Here is a 19601-nt window from a genome sequence, read left to right as displayed (position 1 = left end):
ATTTAGCTTCCGTTCATGATGTCACTGGTCTGTTGCTGATGGGGCTCAGAGTGGGAAAAGCTGAAGGGATTGGAAACACTGCCGAAATGAAAGATCATTGTGTCTTTGCTTCATTCTCCTATAGCAGTGCATGTAACCTAGGAAGGATTTTCTGAGCTCTTCCTGAAGCATGCCCTGAGACCCTCCTTGGACAGGTGCCTGCCCCATTTCCACAAGAAAGGAGTAGCCTTATTAGTGAAGATGTCAGGCCACAGAGAAACATGTGAACTCACGGGTCTTGCTACACACCCCAGTCTATTACTACCAGACCACGCCCCATTTGTCCAGTAATATCTCTCCAGGACTGTCTGTACCTTACCAAACCTAGCATTAAAATAACAAGTTTGATCACTTCTTTGTGCCTTCATGGCCTTGTGAAAGCTCCCATGATGCACAAAACTTCTAAATCTGTATGCCTCTGTTTCCTGTTAATCATCTAATCCATACAATTTTTCAATCTAAGCCGAGGTCTCTATGAGTCTGCATTAAACCTTCCCTCTCTCATGCTGACTATCAAACACTCCTTTCAGAAAAGAGAATGGGGTGAGCTATGCGAAGAAATGATTTTCCCCCATAAATTTATTGTGAGCTCGGGCTGCACACATCACACAGAGAGCAAAAGCATTAAGAACGGGAAAGAAAGCTGTCTCCCTACTGGAGACCACAGAGAATGGTGATGGGGGAAGGGGCTGTGAGCCTGTGAGGATCTGCACACCCTTCACCATTGCTGCAGTTTTCCCTCAAGTCAGATAGTAGAGCCAAATATTGTTTCCTTTACCTGAGGGTGGAGGCCCATGGGGAAAGCTAAGAAGACAGAGGGATCTCTGGCTTCTAGAAATTCGCCTTTTGGGTGAGATCTACATGTGTTTAATTTAAACCTTGCTAATACAGACTCCTGGAAAGGGGGCGATGCTCAGGCACTACATTTTAAGGTTCTCAAAATCTCAGAAGGCTGAAGACAGCCTCAAATCTACTAGACTTTAGGGACATACATTGGCACCATGGCCCTCTCTCTGGGGGCTTTCATAGAAAAATTAACATTTAGGGGGCATGGAAGAGGGCAGTGTAAGAGGACGGGCACAGTGATACCCACTGATGTGACAGCTACCATGGCTTACCAAGAGCAGAATGGGCAAAGAAGCTCACAAATCTGACAGGGCTCTCCAGCTCAGAGGACATAGTGAGAGAGCATGTCTGTGTCTTCAGAGACAAGTCCCACAGTTAGCAAATGAGTAGGATCATGCCAACCAACCGGGTTATGCTCTCCATGGGAAAGTGGTGAGTCAGCAGAAAAGACATGGCCAACCAAAATGGCAGAGAAAAGCACCGAAGGAGGACATTTTCAGATCTTATCCCATTGGCTCTGTGGAAGCTAACTGGAGAAATGAACCCCCTCCCAAAGAGTAGCTGAGAGTAGGGGCTGGGAGGGGATTCTTGGGTACCTGTTGACACCTCTGCTGTGCCCTAACACTGTGCTCACCAAACACTACTATGGCAACCTCTGTATTTGTGGGTCTTCTTCAAGATCAGAAAACCTTATGAAGCACTTGAGGACTTATAGAGGAACACCCTCCCTTCATCTCCACCTTCCACAGACTTCAAAAATGCACAATAGTCTAGTAGCTGACTCCCCAAAGAGAGACCTCTCCCCCAGGGCCTCTACCTTTGGGCAGACCCACACCAAGGTTCTTCTCAAGCATTTTTCTCCAACAAAGGTGGGAAGAGGAAAAGACAGATTGCACATGTCAGCCAAAGTTATTCTATTTCCCTCAAAAGCATTCATCTTTGATCATTGCCCAGCCATGTGGTTTCCCCCAGTGTCTTAATTTACCCTTCCCCATATCAGTGCCGCTCAGCAAGCTGCATAGAAACACATTCACCATGGTCCTGGAAGGAAGCTCCATGTGCTAGTCACTAGAGCATCGGATCAGTGGTCCTCTGCCCTGGCTGTCTATCAGAATCTCCTGGGGAATTCTCTAAGAAGTCCACATGGTAAGACTATCCCACATGTTCTGAGCAAACCACCCAGGGGTGGGGCCCACAAGGCTGTGTTTAGAGCCAGCTCTCAGCAGATGCTCATAGCAGCTAAACTGGGCAGCTGTTAGGAGTCACTGAGGGTCTAGAGCATGGGGATATATCCCAGGAAACTTGGTAGACTTTGCCATGGGTGCAAAGCCATAGGTGTCAGTCTCATGGGACCATGGGATGTATGCTGGCTAGTTTTAAGACAACTTGACATAAGTCAGGATCATTTGGAAAGAAGGAATCTCAACTGATAATACACCCCCACCAGATTGGCTCATGGGCAGGCATCCTTTTTGATTGATGATTGATGTGGGAGGACCCAGCTCATTATGGGTGGAGCTACTCTGAAGCTGGTGGTTCTGGGTGCTATAATAGAGCAAGCTGAGCAAGCCAGGAGGAACCAGGCAGTGAGAAGCTCTCTTCCATGGCCTCTGCATCAGTTTCTGCCTCCTGAGTCCTGCCTTGAGTTTCTGCCCTCTGCCCTGACTTTCCCAGATAATGAGCGACAGCTACAAGATGAGATAAACCATTTCTCCCCAAGTTGCTTTGGTCATGGTGTGTTATCCATCCCAGTTACAGGACCCCTAGCTAGGACAGAACTCACCTTTCTCTACTTCTGTCTCCTACATGTCTTTGCCTCTGTCGTTTCTGGAGGTACCCTGGTGGTCAGAGCACTTGCATGCCATGGGGGGTCACTCCTTGAGTGGACTCTGGCAGCTCTGCCCCCCTGTTCTTGAAGTTCCACCCTGAGAACAGTGGTGTGAGGAGGCTGAACCTTGGGAAATGGGCCAAAGAGGATGCCTGGCCACTTGGAGTCTGGACCAGAGGCGCCAGGAGAGATAGCATGACTCCCTGGGGCCCAGACCAGGTCAGTTCCCCAGGGGTAAGGGTTTCTGCCAAATGTTTGAATGAAGGCCCTAAGGAGCAATTACAGTATATATTCTCTTTCCTGGACTGGGTGGGCTTACTCTTCTAGATCTGTTAGAATAAGAGTCTTGAGACGATGGCTCGGGGTCTGGGTCTAGAGCAAATACTGCCCTTCATATCTGATTAAACTGGCTGCCCATAAACAATGCCCTTCAGCTGTTACAATTTATAGGAGATGGGTCTGCCATGACACTCCCATTTTAGACACCAGAAAACAGACCACAGGGGCTTAGCTTACTTGGGGTTAGTGAGGGAGCTGGGATGTGTGGCCAGCCCTTCCTGTCTGCTCCATGTCATCCTTAAAGTAACACATGCTCCTAAGCATAGTGGAGCTCACGTCATACTCCCCTTTCATCTAGCATAGTGGAGCTCACATCATACTCCCCTTTTGTCTAAGCAGCCCAGAAGCACTCAAGGAATATTTGCCTGTACATGGTGGGAGGGGATCTACCATTTTATCACCAAAGTCTATCTTAGAAATAGTGAGCCGCTGGAGCTGTCTCCAATCACACCCTCAGCATGTGGCCTGCGGTGTGGACTGAAATCCCTGACTTGGAGCTTTCCTTTTGGTTAAAACACATTTTCCCTTCCAGCCCTGGTAAAGTTTACCTGCTACCTTGGAAGAATAACTAGAAACAGAGGGAGAGGGCCCTTCATTCATTTTAACAGAAGTGCAGTGTTCAATAAAAGCCTATCATCTGGTTTATTATATAGGGACTGTTGTCACTGCAGAGAACTAAACGTGAGATCCCACCAAGGTAAGTCACACCAAAAAAAAAGGAACTGTGTAATAAATGCATTTCTGTGAACTCTAAACATTTTTTTTGCTTCAAATCCTCCCACAAGGAAGGCAGCAAAAACTGCCCTTCATACAAGGATTCCTAACTCCATAAACCACGGTGATGGTTTGAATGAGAATGGCCCCATAGGATCATCTGCTTGAATCATGATCTCCTGCTAGAGGAATGCTTGGAAGGGATAAGGAGGTGTGGCCTTGTTGTAGGAGGTGTGGCCTTTGTGGAAGAGGTGTGTCACTAGGGGTGGGCTTTTAGGTTTCCAAAGCCCGTGCCATTCCCAGTGTCTTTCTTTCTGCCTCAACCTTGTAGAAAAAGCTACTGCTACCATGCCACATCTGCTGGCTTCCTGCCATGCTTCCTGCCATAATGATCGTGAACTTTATTCCTCTGAAACTGCAAGTTCCAATAAACCCTTTCTTCCAAAAGTTGCCTTGGTCATGGTGACTTACCACAGGAACACGAAATTAACTGAGACAGCCATTCATTTTTAAGGTCTTCTGAAAGAGGGATTAATGTGTCTGTGACTGCTCACCACTTAAATCATTGTCATGAGGCTAGAAGGGCTTAATCATTGGCAAAAGCCCCACCTGCACCCCAACACCTTTTCCGAAGGGCTCTGGTCTAGCCCCTCACCTTCGGTGACAAATACACCAATACCAACTGTGTGTTATGCTTTGAATGTGAAATGTCCTCCATGAGTTCACCTGTTGAAATAATTAAGCCCCAGCTTTCTCTTTTAGAAGCTTGTAGAACCTTTCAGACATGGGGGCTACCTGGCAGACATAGGGATGAAGAAATCAGTAATTGAAAGTTATATCCCAGCCTCATTTCTGGCCTAATGCTCTGCTTTCTGATCTGCTGAGAAATGAGGAAGTTGAGCTACAAGCCGTTACCACCATGGATGTGAGCTGCTCCCACTGCCAGCCTTTCCCAGCCATGATGGACTGTACTTTCTCAAACTGTGAGCCAAAACTAGTCTTTCCTCCAATGAACTGCTTCTGGTCCAGTGTTTGGTCACAGGGATGAGAATAGTATTGAATACATTGTTGCTCCCATCCCATCACATGGGTAACACCAACAGCGAGAGTCAAGATCACCTTGGGTTGCCAAGCACTGGCCTTGGGCCACTCACCTGTATTTGTAGTCTCTGAAGCACATCTGATGGGCTTTGAGCTTAGAAATAAGAAGCTTGAGAATTTTGAGAAATATGAAGAAATTGACCTTGAAAACAAAAAGACAGATACAGGTAAGTAAGCAGCAGATGCCACGTGTTTATGGATCTCAAGGTCACCCTGGGCATGGCCATCATCAGATCCTCACCCACGTGAACCAGGGGTGAGTTGGCAGTTAGCTAGTCACACAGGGAGTGTCTATGGTAGGCCCCATTGTCCCAGAGATTCTTAGAACTGAAAGTCTGGGAGGGAACTTGGAGTATCATTTAGTTTATGCTGCCTCGGGGAGGTGCCACTCAGCACTCTGAGAAAGACAAACAAGCATTATTATTAAGGAAAATGTATTGATTACTTACCACCCAGTCATTGAGCTAAGAACTTTGCATGCACTGGTTCATTTACTCTTCAAAACAGCTCTTTGAAGTTGTCACAGTTATTTTTATTTTTTTTATCCCCATAAAACATTGAGGAAACACTGTTGTGGGAGTTTGATCCATTTAGTTACTGACTTTTGGGGCAGCAAGCCCTAGGGTATGACCCATAAAGATATTGTCACACCCTAGACAGCAGGAAACAATTCTAAGAATATGACGTCCCCTCTTCCAATAGGTGGGATGAATGCATTTTTGGTTTTTTTCAGGATTATGGATGCTTGTCATATGTAAGAATTGGTGGTAAGTTGTTATAGGGCTAGGTGTGAAACAATAACAATTAGACTGGAGAATCTCATTTAAAATAGAAAACAGAGAGACAGATAGGACAGGACATAAGTTAGACTATTGTATCTACTTGTAAATTAAATAGCAACTATCAGTTTTAGATAATTTGCAATGGTATGGATTCTTGTATATTGATACAAATGTAAAATTATTTTCCTATTCCTGTTTAAGATAAACTGTATATTGTTACAAATTTAAAATTATATTTGTTATATTGCATTTATGTTTCTACTTCTGTTTAGGATATTTTATATATTGACGCAAATTAAGGATTTTTTGTCATATTGTACTATACTTTTCTACCTCGGATTAAGATATTTTTATGTATTGTCAGAATTTTGAAGCCATTGTCCATATATTTATTGTGTATCTGTTTATAGATTGTTTTATCTTTATAATGTGAAGCTTTAGTCTTTAAGCTATATAGATTATTAAGAATTACAGGTTAATAGTCACCCATATCTGTCATACTTATGTTGTTAGGCTTTCTAGATTCACAAAGATATATTCTGTATAGATAGGTAACCTTCAAGCACATAAAACACCTACAGAATATGGCAGAAAATGTTTTAATAACTTAGAATTCTGTAGATGTGAGACATGACTGCGCCTGATAGCATCAATCTACTCGAGAGAATGATAGGTATATGAAGATATTCCATATAGAGCTTGTTTTCTCTTGGTAAAATTAGCCTATTGGGCAAAGAATTGTCCTTGCCTTGACTTCTGACCATAAGTATGTTGTCCAATCAGGATGAGCAGGATACAAGGGAAAATGACTGCTGAATCTTGCCAAGTCAGGGTAGGACAGGCAGTCTTCCAAATTTTCCTGCTTCTGAAAATGGTTTGTCAGATATTATAGGCCTATAGCCAAAGCTGGCTGCCCCAACATCACAGAGAAAAATTGTATGACTGTCCAAGCAGTCAGCTGTTTCTGTCATTTCTTTCATCTTTTGGAGGTCGCTTGCTTATACTTCTTGCTTACTTGGGTAATATTATTTTCCTTCTTGGGTCTTTAGATGGTTGAAAATTAGATAGTTACAGTTACTATCCTCCCATATCTTAGCTAGGGCATGTTAGGTACAAGATTTAGACTTTCCAGGATAGGACAGCTAATGGAATAATCTCTGTAATTTGTCAATTACCTACAGGCTGGGTATTTAGTATGTATTTCTTGCTTGGTAGTTTTGTTGGTTGTAGTTTCATCTTTGTTTATCTTATTACTTTTCTTTCTCCTTCACAATACTTGATAGTTGCTCTTATTGTAGATAGCTTTATGTTAGGATTAGAACCTTCTTATTTAGATAAAAGGGGAAGTGTCGTGGGATTTCAATTCATTTAGCCGATGACTTTTGGGGCAGCGAGCCCTAGGATGTGATCTTGTATGCATGTGTGACTGCTTAGGAGTGGCGGGAGAGGGCCACACACATTTTCTTACTCTCCCTCTCAGGTGGTCGGAGCCAGGCGTGGTCCCCATCTCCCCTGGTCAGAACTTCAGGATGCAGCGGCATCATCTAATCTGTCATGCATCAGTGAGTGTTTATCCCTAGCTTATATCTTGAGACCCTTTAACAGACTCTGTGGGTTCACATAGCAAAGCACTGCCCAGAGGGGATGAGTGCAACACTGAACCTTGCATAGCTAAGCAATGGGCAGATGACTGTGACCAAAGTTAACAAAGCAATCTTCCCTTAAACAGAACAGTGCACTCACTCTTCCCAGTAGAGAAGTGTAGGGTAAATAGTAAGAGCCCACTTCTGGGTTTGAAAACCTACCAAAACCCACCAATCCCTGAGCTGTTCTAGCTCAGGACTTGAAATCTCACCAATCCCCACCCTGGAAACTCCTCCCCTAAGAAACCCTATATAAGCCTGTCCCCTGCTCAGTTCCCTGCTGCTTCTCTTTCAAGCAGAGGCAGCCACCATCTTGTGTTTTTTCCAATAAATCTCTTGTGTCGGTTTGTTGTGTGGTGTGACTTTGTGGTATTCCTTGGCACTCAACTGCCAAGATACCTTTCCCTTCAGAGCTGAAACACTTGCATAGAGGAAGCCTTTCCCCTCAGAGCCATACCGTTTATAGGAACAACTGTCCTCTTTGTGTCTAACTCGGCATCCACAGTGGGGCTCACTAGAGAGCTTATTATGTCTTCCACTCTCTAGGATATCTCCCATAACTATCACAGACTGAGCAAATCTAGACCTTCACTGCCAGTTTTGACAGAAACCATAAAATCTGTCTGAAATTCCTTATAACTCTTTTAAAAAGGAGGCCCCAGTCTTCCCCGACTCTCAACACTGTGTGCATTAGATTTAATTACTTGCAGCTAATGAAAAGAACATGTTAGAAGTTATATCACATGATTTCTGAGTAGAAACTTCAGAAGGAAGTTCTCATGTTCTCTCTCTCCCTCTCTCTCTCTCTTCTCTCCCTTTATTCCTCTCCCTCCCCTCTGTCTGGATCACTCAATCTGGGGGAAGCCAACCACCACACTGTGAGAAGAGTCCAGCAAGGGAGAACCAAGTCTCCCTCCCAATAGCCCGCAGTGTTTCACAGTCACATGTGTAAGCCTTGGAAGACAATCCCCCTCCAGGCCCTACCAAGCCTTCATACGGCCTCATCTCTGACTGATAATTTGACTTGGGAGAGATCATGAGTCTACTGGACTGTAGAAAATCAAGTGGTTGAGTGTAGGCTAAGTGTGAATGTGGATACTGAGAGCAGAGTTTGTGAGGAGACTGGAGGGGCAGGGCTGACCAATGAGGCTCTTTCATGGTCATCCCGAAGGCCCTGGGTTTCCTTATGAAGGTGGTGGAGAACCAGGGGTACATTTAAAGCAGGTATATGACCTGATCAGATCAGAACTTCTGCTTTTCAGGAAGACCATGTTTAGCAGCAGCGAGGGGGAGGTGATTGGGTAAGGGCAAGTCTGGCGGAGGGAGGGTAGCTGGGAGATAGTGTGCAGTTCCTGGGGAAGAGGATGACAGGTGAGCTCAGGCCTGGAATTTCAGTGATGACAAGGAAGGGAGCATTTACAACTACTAAATGTGCTTCAAATGACCTCTGTTACTGGTTGGATGTGAGACCAAAGAAGACCTGACAGCTCACGGTAGCCCTCTACTGTGTGGTAGTGTTCTTCACCTAGAAAAGGAGCACGTGTGGAGGAGGAGCTTTGGTGATGCCGGCAGGAGGGTGTGTCTGAAAGCTTCAAACAGAAGAGATGCCTTAAGGCATATGGCCGTTCACGCCCAGACCTCAGCAGAGCGTGAAGCCACTAGAGTGCTGCCTTTGCTGGCAGATGTTTTCTACGATAACAAAGGTTCAATAAGACTCCCATGCAACCAGAAAAGAGCTGACAGGAAGGGGCAATCAAGCGACAAGCCACGGACTAGAATCTCCACAAACATTGATCTAGCACAATACAGATGTTCCTATGCATAAGGAAAACCCTACAGACTGAACACTTGCTGAAGAATGCAATATAGATACCTTGCATGTGCTCCACTGAACTCAACGCTCCGTGCTAAACAACAAAAAAAAAAAAAACAAAAAAAAAAACTAGAGTTTCTAAAACATAAACCAACAGGAACGAATGCTGTTCCCAGCCAAAAGGTATTTAATACCAGAAAAAATTGAAAATTCAAATGAAACATAACCAAGTAATTTATTACTTTTAATGGGCTATCTGCTTCTCATCACAACAGGAAAACACTGTGCGCTTGCCCTAGTAACTTGTACAACACTGGTGTGTTGCTGACAAAGTAAGCTTACCGAGGAAGACAAATCTCTCAGCAGTCGGACCGTCTCCTAGGAAATGAGAGGCCTGGGGATCTGCTCTTCTCTGTGTCTCCCAGAGACCAGACAAGAGAAAATGGGCATCAACCAATGGCCACAGGGAGGAAGCGCCTCCCCCCAGCCCTAGTAGATAGCCATCCCCAGTTACCAAGGAGCCTGGGCTCCTCCAGGTTTCCAGAGGTCTAGAGTCCGCAGCCACATTTGGATGGTGTATTCTTCATTTGTGTGCCATTAGAGAAGGTGATAAAGTGAAATGTTGTCAAGAATGAAGCCAACTCCCCTGGGAATCTGTGACCGGCCAGGGAACACTCCCCTGGGAATCTGTGACCAGAGAGGGAGCACTGGGAACCTCAAATATATAAAACTCTCTTCCAGGGCTTAGACGCTACAGTTGCCTTTGCAGATGCTACCTTCTTGGTAAACGTGTGTTTGGCACAGATGTGGGCCTGCAGTCAGCAGTGGTGATTTCTAACATGACAAGTGTTCTGGGACCTGCTTCACACACCAGGAATCTCTTCCATCTGCCAAGTCCCGGCTCTTTTGGCTTGCTTAAAAATGATTACACTTCTAAGGCTTCTCCTTTAGGCCAAAGCATCCCTTCCCCAGGGGTCCTGTTCACGCCCTGTAGAAAGTAAGGAATGGCCTAGAGAAGACAGATGAAGGCCTCCTTCCTTTCCTCCAAATACATTCGTTTTCCACAGCATTGAAGCCTTCGGCAAAGGCCTAGGATCGTGGGTTGAATGAGAAATGCCCCCCTCCACACACACACACACTTGGTCCCCAGTTGATGGCACTGTTTGGGAAGGTTATGGGACTCTTAGGATATGGAGCCTTGCTACAGGAAGTACATCACTAGGGCTCTGAGGGTTTACAGTCTCACCCGTCTTCCTGTTGTTTCTTTCTGCTGTCCAGCTATGGCTGAAAGCATGGTCAGACAGTTTCATTTTCCTGCTGCCATGCACTTCCTGCCTGTTGCCGTGTTCCTGCCATGATGGACCCTTTTGTATCTTATCACAGTGATCAAAAGGAACCAATACACAAATTTTCACCACGAAAAGCAGAAGCTGGGATGCAGCAAAGGTAAACAGGAGTAAGAAAGAATTTAGCAACAAGGAGCTCCCTAATAGTGCTATGTCACAGAGAGGAGACCCCAAAACCAGACTGCAATGCACCGTGCGGCTTGCCTGTGACAAGAAGTGGAGGCTTAGAACAGGAGTAGACAAAGGACTTGCAAAAGCAGTAATGCCACTCCACTTTGCAGGCCTGGGAGAGGGTTTTAGTGACAGTGGTGGGGCAGGGCAGGCAGGGAGAGTCTCATGTCAGCTCTGCAGCAGGCGACAGTGTAGGAGTGAAATGCTATCTCGGGGACCTGTAGCTATAGGATCCCTAGAGCCTGGTGAGACAGAGGGCATAAAGATGGACAAGGGAAAACTGAGAGTAACTCTGCCCATTTCCTCAGCTCTGTTGGAGGAGCCAATGAGAGGAAATGCTGCTTGGACTTCATGGGGTTGTAAAGTCAGCACATAGTTCTTTCACCTGATTGGCTGGACAACTTACTCAACTCACTCAACTGGGTTTTTAATCTGGTCAGGCTGTTAGCGGCGGGGAGCAGGATAATGATCAAATGACCTTTCTCAAAGCAATTAGTTCACGAGGCTGTCTTCGCTTTAAAAATTTGCTAGCAGGTGCTGGTGACTAAGATGTAAGAACACACCCCGAACCAGGATGACTCAACTCCCAGAGAACAGTCAAGGGCTTGAGGCTAATTTGAGCAGCACTGTTTTAAGAGAAGATTTATAAAGAAAAAGTTGGGAATTCTCCCGTTTCTTTTTCTAGTGAAAGTCTCAAAGAGCATCTGGGTTTCCCAGCCTGTCACAGTACGGGCATTTCTGAAACAAGAAAATCCCAACTCTAAGAGCAGCAGATGAAGTCAGCTGAGGTGCCTGCGTGTCCAGAAAGACATCATTCATCAAGCCAGATGTTGATCAGCAAATACAGACAAAGTTAGGGATGCAGTGATGCCTGGGATCTGGAGCCAAGGATCGGAGGTTTCCTTTGGTCCCAGTATTCTTTCCATCACCCCCAGTAGACTCCTCCTCAGGTCTGCACCTTGCTCCAGAAATCTGAGCTCCAGAACAAGCATGACAAGCATGAGGGAAAATTGTTAAGGGCCCTGGAATCTTAAATAACAAGGACTGTCAGCTCCATTTTGATAGATATGTTTCTTTTTATTGTCTTAGAACAGTTGTTCTCAACCTGGGGGTCATGACTCCTTTGGCAGTTGAACCAACCCCTTTACAGGGGTTGCCTAAGACCATTTGTATATCAGATGTTTACATTATGATGTGTAGCAGTATCAAAATTATAGTTATGAAGTAGTAATAAAAATAATTTTATGGTGTGTGTGGGATCACCACAATGTGAGGAACTATATTAAGGGGTTGCAGCATTAGGAAAGTTGAGAATCACTGTTTCAGAATTGCAGCTTAAATAGAATATACGTGGAAGTCAAGGGATTTTTTTTCCTTAGCACAATGTTTTCCTTTTGCTTATGTCACAACCTAGTGGTTTGTGAGGATCTATGTTCCATGCAGTCATTCAGGGACCCAAGGCTCTTTCCATGTTGCTATGAATCCTCTTTTAGAGTGGGGTTATGGCTATTCAGATTAGTGGAGAACGGCAATATGTGGTCATATGGCCAACCATGAAAACTATGGTCTTCCCTTTAGCAAAGAAACATCCCTCCAGGTTCTATTCAAGGTCAACCTCTTGGCCAAATAGCTGCGGACACAGGCAGTAGTGGTTCAACTGCATCTTCCCTGAGACCTCTCTAGAAATGCTCCTTTTCAGGCATATCTGATGGATGGAACAGAAAGATCAGTGAAGTATTAACTTCCAAGGAGAAATATGGTCATGTAAAGGAAGAAAACATCCCAGTGTGGAAGGAGAGCCTTGGGTTTCTCCCTATAGATGAAACACAGGGTGTTGTGGTCAAACACTCAGGGACTAGCAACACTTATCATAATAGAGTCTGGGGCTAACCTTGAGTGCTAGGTTGATTCACTGAAGAGTTATGGGAAGAAGAAAGATGTAATTGGATTTTTCTCCAAAGTGATCACTCTGGTTATAATATGGAGGCTTGATTGCCAGGGATAAAAGAAGAGACTCAATTAAGAGGCATTAGCAAAGGACTCCACATGAGGGTTGAGTGAATGCAGTAAATATGGTACCAAGATGTGTTGGAAGGAACTTCAAGGAATAATGCCAACTTGAAGTCTGAGTGGATATTCCAGGAAGAAAGAAGACAGGATCTGTGAAGGCTCCGAAAACTGTGACTTGAGCTGGTGATGGAGTCACTTACTGGATAGAGAGAGAAAGAGGAAGGTAAGAATGGACAGAAAGATGAGGAGCCCACGACCTAAGGTCAATATGAAGCCAATCATAACCGGAGTTGTAGAAACAACAGCAAGTGAAGATCATTTTATCCAAGCTGAGAAGACAAAAACAAAAACAAAACAAAACAAACAAACAAACAAACCATGCTCTTTTCCAGGAATCAGGAAAGACTGACAGAAGCTAGCAGACTGGTCAACTCACTGTAGAAGGCAGAAGCACCAAGGCCCAGCCCTGGCTTTGCATAAGAGTCACTTGAAGTTGGAAGGTGGTGGCACATGCCTTTAATCCCAGCACTCAGTTCTCAAGAGTTAGAGGCCAGCCTGGTCTACAGAATGAGTTCTGTGACAGCCAGAGCTACGAGACCCTGTCTCGAAAACCAGAACAACAACAAAAGAGTCACTTGAACATCAGCTGTCTAGTCCTTTCTCCCGTGATTTCTACTGTGACTGGTCTGAGCCACCATGGTGTTTCTAACATGCAGCCCATTTTTAGAACCACATTTGTTGACAGTTTCATCTATTTTAATATATATCTAAACCCCGGGGATCCTATCAGGATAGCGATTCTGATTCCATAGCTTGGAGGGGGGGAGAGAAGTGACAAGAATCTGAATTGATACTAAGCACATTGGAGTTGACTGCTAATGCTATGGGTTCAAGGACTACTCATGGAAGAGCAATGGTGTGGCAAAACGCTCTTCAACCCCTGCTGCAAATTAGACTCCCCAGGCCCTTGTGGGACCAAAGAAACCTAAGTGTCTATCGTGAGACTCGAGTCACAAGAAATAATAAAGACATCCAGGGGATTCCGAGAGTAATTATGTTTGAATCAAACTTCTAGAAGATGGCAGTGGTCCAGTTGGACCGAGTCTGGACTCCATCTAAGGGGGGACTGGTAACTTCTGGTTTATTCTACCTGGTTAGCAAGCACTTCCCAGGGTGTGGAGGGTGGATTCCAATTATCTACTAAATGCATTTACGAAGGGGCCACCATATATGAAAGCTGGTTGCTGGGACGAATAACAAAATGTGGTTTACAGTGGCAACGAGCGGACTTGAGCGAATACTTGAAATGTATTAGAGCTGGAACAGAAGCCAGGAAGTATGGAAGCCAGAAGGTTGCAAGGTGAGTGTCCTGGTACAGTGGCATAGAGAAAATGGTGCCTGACCCAAGACCTGAAAGATGGACCCTAGATCCCCCAGGGAATAAGATGTTGGGGAAAGCAACTGAGACCCAGTGTGTCTGAGACTACAGACTAATGTCTGAAAGAGTCTTAAGTATCATGGGCAGAGGCTCAGATGAAATATGTTTTGAGAAGCAGTAAGTGGAATTGTTACTTGGTCATCTAACTTAACTTGGTCTGCGAAGTTACTGAGGTAAATAACGTCTGAGCTTCTCAGTGTCCTTACCAAAACATAAATATAATAGCGTTTCAACATTGTAGGCTCATGGATAATGTTAACTGAGTTCATATACTCAAAGCACTTAAGAGTTGGCATTGGTTGGAGGTCCTCAGTAAATGTTCCCAGGCAGTGGTGCTGGTACCTGGGCAAGAAGGTGGGTGCCGGGATCCCCATGGTGTAGCGTGACCAGAGGGCAGGATAGTGGGAAACTGGATGACTGGAGAGGTGAGGGCTCAGACATGTGTGGTCAGCATCCACTTGAACATCCTCTCTCAGTCAGGTGTCCAATGACAGAGAAGAGATAACCAACAGTTGGCACACCACTAGCAATTGGGGGTCCCATATCCTCAGTGTTCCTACAATTTCTATACACATTTTCCCTCTAGGTCACAGTGCGGGTCAAGCAAGGAACTTCTTGAGTTGTTGATAAACACCAACAATTTTCTACAAAACTTTATTTTTTTTCCCTTTCAAGATCCTTTGCTACCTACATCAAAGACCAGACCACACAGCAACCCCTTGTCAATGACATGGGACACAGAGCTAGATATCTAAGGTTCACTCAGACAGGGCAGGGAGACCTTCTACCCACCCCTCAGAGGAACATGTCACTTGTTAGACCCCTGCACCTCCCCTCCAGCTTCTTTAACAAAGTTCGTCTCCACACATCATTGTCTAAACCCCAATTTCTAAACTGTGGGTCACAAGTTTATATGGGGGTCACATAACTGAATGTAGAAGATCACAAAGCATTGGCGCTAGTAAAATATTCCAAAACATGAAGCAATCAAAACTTAGTCCAAAGTTAAATGCATGCGTCCAATGTGTTTCTGGTAGCATTTGCCCATGTTGCATCCTGAAACTAATGCAACTTTGGTTCTGAAGCCATCGCGTGCACCTTTCCACTGCACAGGCCAATGAACGCTGCCTGAGACACTTCAGCTTAGGTTCACGACTTGAATTTTACAAATTGAAGTTTTTTCACTCTACGTACTAAGTTATCTTCTCTTAAACATAATGATTTAATCACAGAATAGCGAAAGACTTCACTTTTCCCTACCATCCTCTATAACATTGTGTATTCTGTTAATTTATTTTTGGATTGATTAATTAGAATGTCTGAGTTTTTTTTTAAGTATTGTTTGAGGGGATAGAGAAGTGGCTCAGCAGTTAAGAGCGGTTGCCCTTTTTTAGAGGACCCAGGTACAAACCCCAACACCCCCATCAGGTGGCTCAATGCCTGGAACTCCAGATCCCGGAGATCTGATCCCCTCTTCTAGCTCCAAGGGCACTTACACACACACACACACACACACACACACACACACACACACACACACACACTAATTAAAAGTCTTTAAAAGATAAACCTTTCTGAAAACTTCTGTTTGAGCTGGTAATTTCAATTTTGATTTTAAACTTGATATGTGAAATTTCAGTTTGGTATTGGAATAATTTTTAACCATTTCTAAAATGTCCCTAAACATGCTTCTGCCATTTTGAACTACATATTTATATGAAGTGATGTTCTCAACAGTAACAATTATTTAAAAAAAATGATGTCTTACTACTCTGAAAAATATAAAAAAGCAGCATCAAATGTTGAGCCAAGATTGAATTCTTTATGTAAAAATAAATAAGCAGATTGATCTCATTAATGTGCCAACTTGCTTTGGTCAACTTGTCAAATCATGTGCATACCAAAGAATTCTTTTAAGACAGATTTCTTTTAAATTCACAGTCCATAGATGTTTTGGGGGGATTCCCAAAAAAATCAATTTGGAAAGAAGAGGTCACAAGTGGGAAAGTTTAAGAAGTACATTTGAATTCGATAAGTTCCTATAAGTCGGTCATCTCAGTGCAGGATTAAAGAGCTGCCTTCAGGTCCCCCATTTAAAGATCCAGAGAGATGGAGGCTTACAGTGTTACCCCGAATTTAGAGAGATGGAGACTTACAACATCACCCTGAATTTAGGTCGTGAACTAGAAATCTTTAATTTCTCACCCAGCAGGAACTGCTCACACTTCATAGTCCCCCTTTCATGGACCAGAGATCTGAGATGTTAGAAAGGAGGTGAGGGTAAAGGGATGTAGAGGGATGCTCCCTGAAGCTGCGGAGCCCAGAAAAGAAAGGGATGGATGGTGTGGTCCTTACTGTCACACAAAGCAGCATGGGTCCTCGGATAATCCACCAGATTTTCTTGTTTGCATTTGATGTCCAGCACCTGTGGACAAGATAAGAAGAAGAGACATGAGGCGAGGATAAAGGCCCAAGTCATGCCCTATGGAAGAAGGATGCTTGCTTGCCTTCAAAATGACCTGTCTACCAGTTAGTCTCCTAAGAGGAGGGATGAGGGCAAAAGAGAACTCCTGACTTCCTACCATGAAATTGCTATTCCGCATCAGGAGTGTACTGCAAAGACCCTCCCATGCTTTCCCCATGTGCATGCAAACGAAAGCTCATGGCTACGGACCCTTGTTACTTTACCCCGTGGTTTGTTTTCCTTTTTCACATATCACTTACACACTTAGAAATATATGTATATGTCCATATGTAAATATGAAGGCTGGATGATGGTTATTTGGAGGGAAAAATCGATCACACAGTATATAGAATTTAGGAACAGGCTTAGAAGACTTGCTGAGATTCGGTTCCTGTAAGTTAGGAGACTCTAGCTTGTGTTTCTTGTGTGTTTTAGTCTTCGATTTGTATTTCACAATGTAGCTGTGCCTTGTTATGCACCGTGATTCTTCCATCAATGTACATCCAAATTGCTGCTTTCTCTCATATAAACAAAGCTATAGAAACTACTCTGTTCCTCTGTCTTTACACACCAAGCACCACAGCTGGTCCAGACAGTATCTTTGATAACTTATATGTATGACTAATAGGCTACTACAAGACCTTTGACTACTTCTCTATGCTTCTGTTACTTTCTAGAAGGACAGCATAGGAGAAATTGGATAGTCTCTTTGGAAAAGTGATGTCATGTCCTATATTTGGGCATAGCTGGGAGTTGCTGGTCCATGGAAGACTGGCACCAGGTGGATTACCTACCCCGTGTTCTCCAGGTGTGCGCGGGTGAAACCCCAGGGAATAACAAACAGCATGGGGAAGGCTGTATAAAAAAACAGAGAAGGTAGTTCAGAGTTGCTTGTCTAATACCTCCTGCTCCCTACCAGCCTCAGGGGGCCCAGCACAACAGGTCCAAAGTGTTAAAAACCAAATACAGAATCCTATTGTAAGAACTGGTGAGGCTGAGGGTAGCCCAAGCCCAAACATGGCTCTACTGTCAGAGAAGCTGTGCCCTGGGGAGAAAGGGCTTGCCACTTGTCACTAAGTGGTTTGGAGTAAATCCATGGACTTCAGTCAAATTTTTCATAAGGAATATCATGGGTTCATTTACTTCCTCTGAATTCTGTAGCATCTATTGACCAAAGGCTATGAAAACCAAGTTCCAGATCAGAATACCCTGCTCATACTTTTAAGATTAATAATAATAAGGTGAGAAGGGATGAAGGAAGGGGAACAATTAAATAAAAATTAATAATAATAACTTTTGTTTTTAAAAAGATTTAATGTCACAGACCGATGGATGTGTCATCCCAAAATTCCTGGATTGAAGACCTATCACCACTATGGGGTATTTGATAATGGGGAATGTGGGGTAACTAGGTATAGAAGGTGTTATGAGTTCGGGTTCTCACAACGGTATTGATGTCCTTATGAAAAGAGACTGGAAGTAACATATTCTCTCTCTCTCTCTCTCTCTCTCTCTCTCTCCATCATGTGATGGGCATGAGGGCAGTTTTGTGCACACCAGGAAGAGGGCCCTTACCAGAAAGCAAGCACACTGGATTCCCAACCTCCAGAAACAGGAGAAGCCAGTGTCTGCTGCTCAACCACACAGATATTTTGTTATGGCATTATGAACAGTCTAACATAATTATAAAGAGGGTAAGAAGAATTTCAGCTAGTTGTGCCAAAGATCTTTCCACTTTTGCATGTGTGCATTGGGCATACAGGCCTGTGCTTGTACATGCATATATGTGCATATGCACATGCGTGTACACGCACACAAACACATTTTCTTCGGAGACCCTTATCATTGAGAAATTATCTGCTCCAGTTGTATCCTCTAGTTGGGATTCCAACCAAAGGCTCTGTCAGTCTCCCATGTTCTGATGGGTCCCTGGGAGAGAACGGGAGTCATGTCACTCACCCCAGCCCACCACCAGGTATCTGGGCCACAGCCGCCTTTCAGGAAGCACTGTGGGCTCCAGCAGAGCGTGGAGGTAAAGCCCTTCCACCAGCAGCCACAAGTGGTTGGCACCCACAAAGTAGTGCAGGAGGACCTGGACAGACCGGCAGGAGGCAGACACCTGCAGGGGCAGAACCGGGGTGAGTCCTGGGATTGTCAACACCTGGATGAGCATGGTCTCCCCAAGTACACACATGCTCGGGCCTGTCCTACCCTCTTTTCTGAGCCCTTGCTAACAAGCCCAGAGAGGCTGGCAGGAAGGCTTCATGGAGCTTTTAAAGATCAACCTCTTCCTTGACATTCTAGGCATTGTTTTTGTTTTTGTTTTGAGACTGGGTCTTAATGCATCCCAGGTCAGGCTTGAACTCATTGTGTAGTCAAGATTAACCTTAAACTTTTGATCCTCCTGCCTTCTATTTCTTAAAGGCTGGGATTACAGGTGTGAGTGTCTTGTTGATATGGTTTCTAGGGAAACTAGGACTTCACTTCTGCAAAGAAAACACCACATATAGACTTTTAAAGAAAAATAAAGAAGCAAAGGGCAGGAGAGATGGCTCAATGGCTAAGAGCACTCGTTGCTCTTCCAGAGGACCTGGACTAGCAGCTCACAACTGTGTGTAACTCCAGTCCCAGTGGATCTAATGCCCTTTTCTGGCTTCTTTGGGCTTTTTCGTGCACATGGCGTATACACACATGCATAAAAAATTAAATGAAATAAAAAGAAGGAAGAAAGGAGGGGAGAGAGGGATGGAGGGAGAATACAAAATCACAGAGAGAGTTTACCATCAACAACAGCCTAAACGAAAGCATGGGAGGGTCTGTTCTCTAACCTCAGTTCTGCTAGGCTAGGAACTACAATAGCTAAATAAATACTCGCATGCCTTGACATCATCCCATGGAGTCCTTAGGTGCAACAACGAATGAGAAGTGTTTCTTGACCTTAATGTTAAAAAACACAGTGTGCCAAACTTTGTACTCTGCAACTAATAACAAGCCTGGAATGAAACTTCTACCCTTAAGTGGAATTATTAAAAAGAGATGAGTTGAAGATCGGTTACCATAAGTTCTT

At 44.4% G+C, this 19601-nt stretch overlaps 1 protein-coding gene across 1 annotated transcript in view; it reads right to left on the bottom strand.

The window, feature by feature from the left end:
• Glp2r (glucagon like peptide 2 receptor) overlaps positions 1–19601 on the bottom strand; it is a 57235-nt gene that overhangs the window by 15861 nt on the left and 21773 nt on the right. The window contains exons 7-10 of the mRNA XM_041665838.1: positions 18494–18653; positions 17329–17389; positions 16426–16495; positions 4921–5009 (exon numbers count right to left, since the gene is read on the bottom strand). Coding sequence (XP_041521772.1) covers positions 4921–5009; positions 16426–16495; positions 17329–17389; positions 18494–18653 — 380 coding nt within the window. The remainder of the gene's footprint in view (positions 1–4920; positions 5010–16425; positions 16496–17328; positions 17390–18493; positions 18654–19601) is intronic.

Source organism: Microtus oregoni, unplaced genomic scaffold (assembly GCF_018167655.1).
Source record: "Microtus oregoni isolate MIOR12 unplaced genomic scaffold, Mior012 000015F_ref0000493, whole genome shotgun sequence".
NCBI classification, from domain to species: Eukaryota; Metazoa; Chordata; class Mammalia; order Rodentia; family Cricetidae; genus Microtus; species Microtus oregoni.
Note: the sequence above shows the minus strand (reverse complement) of the source record. Positions and strands in the feature narration are given on the sequence as shown.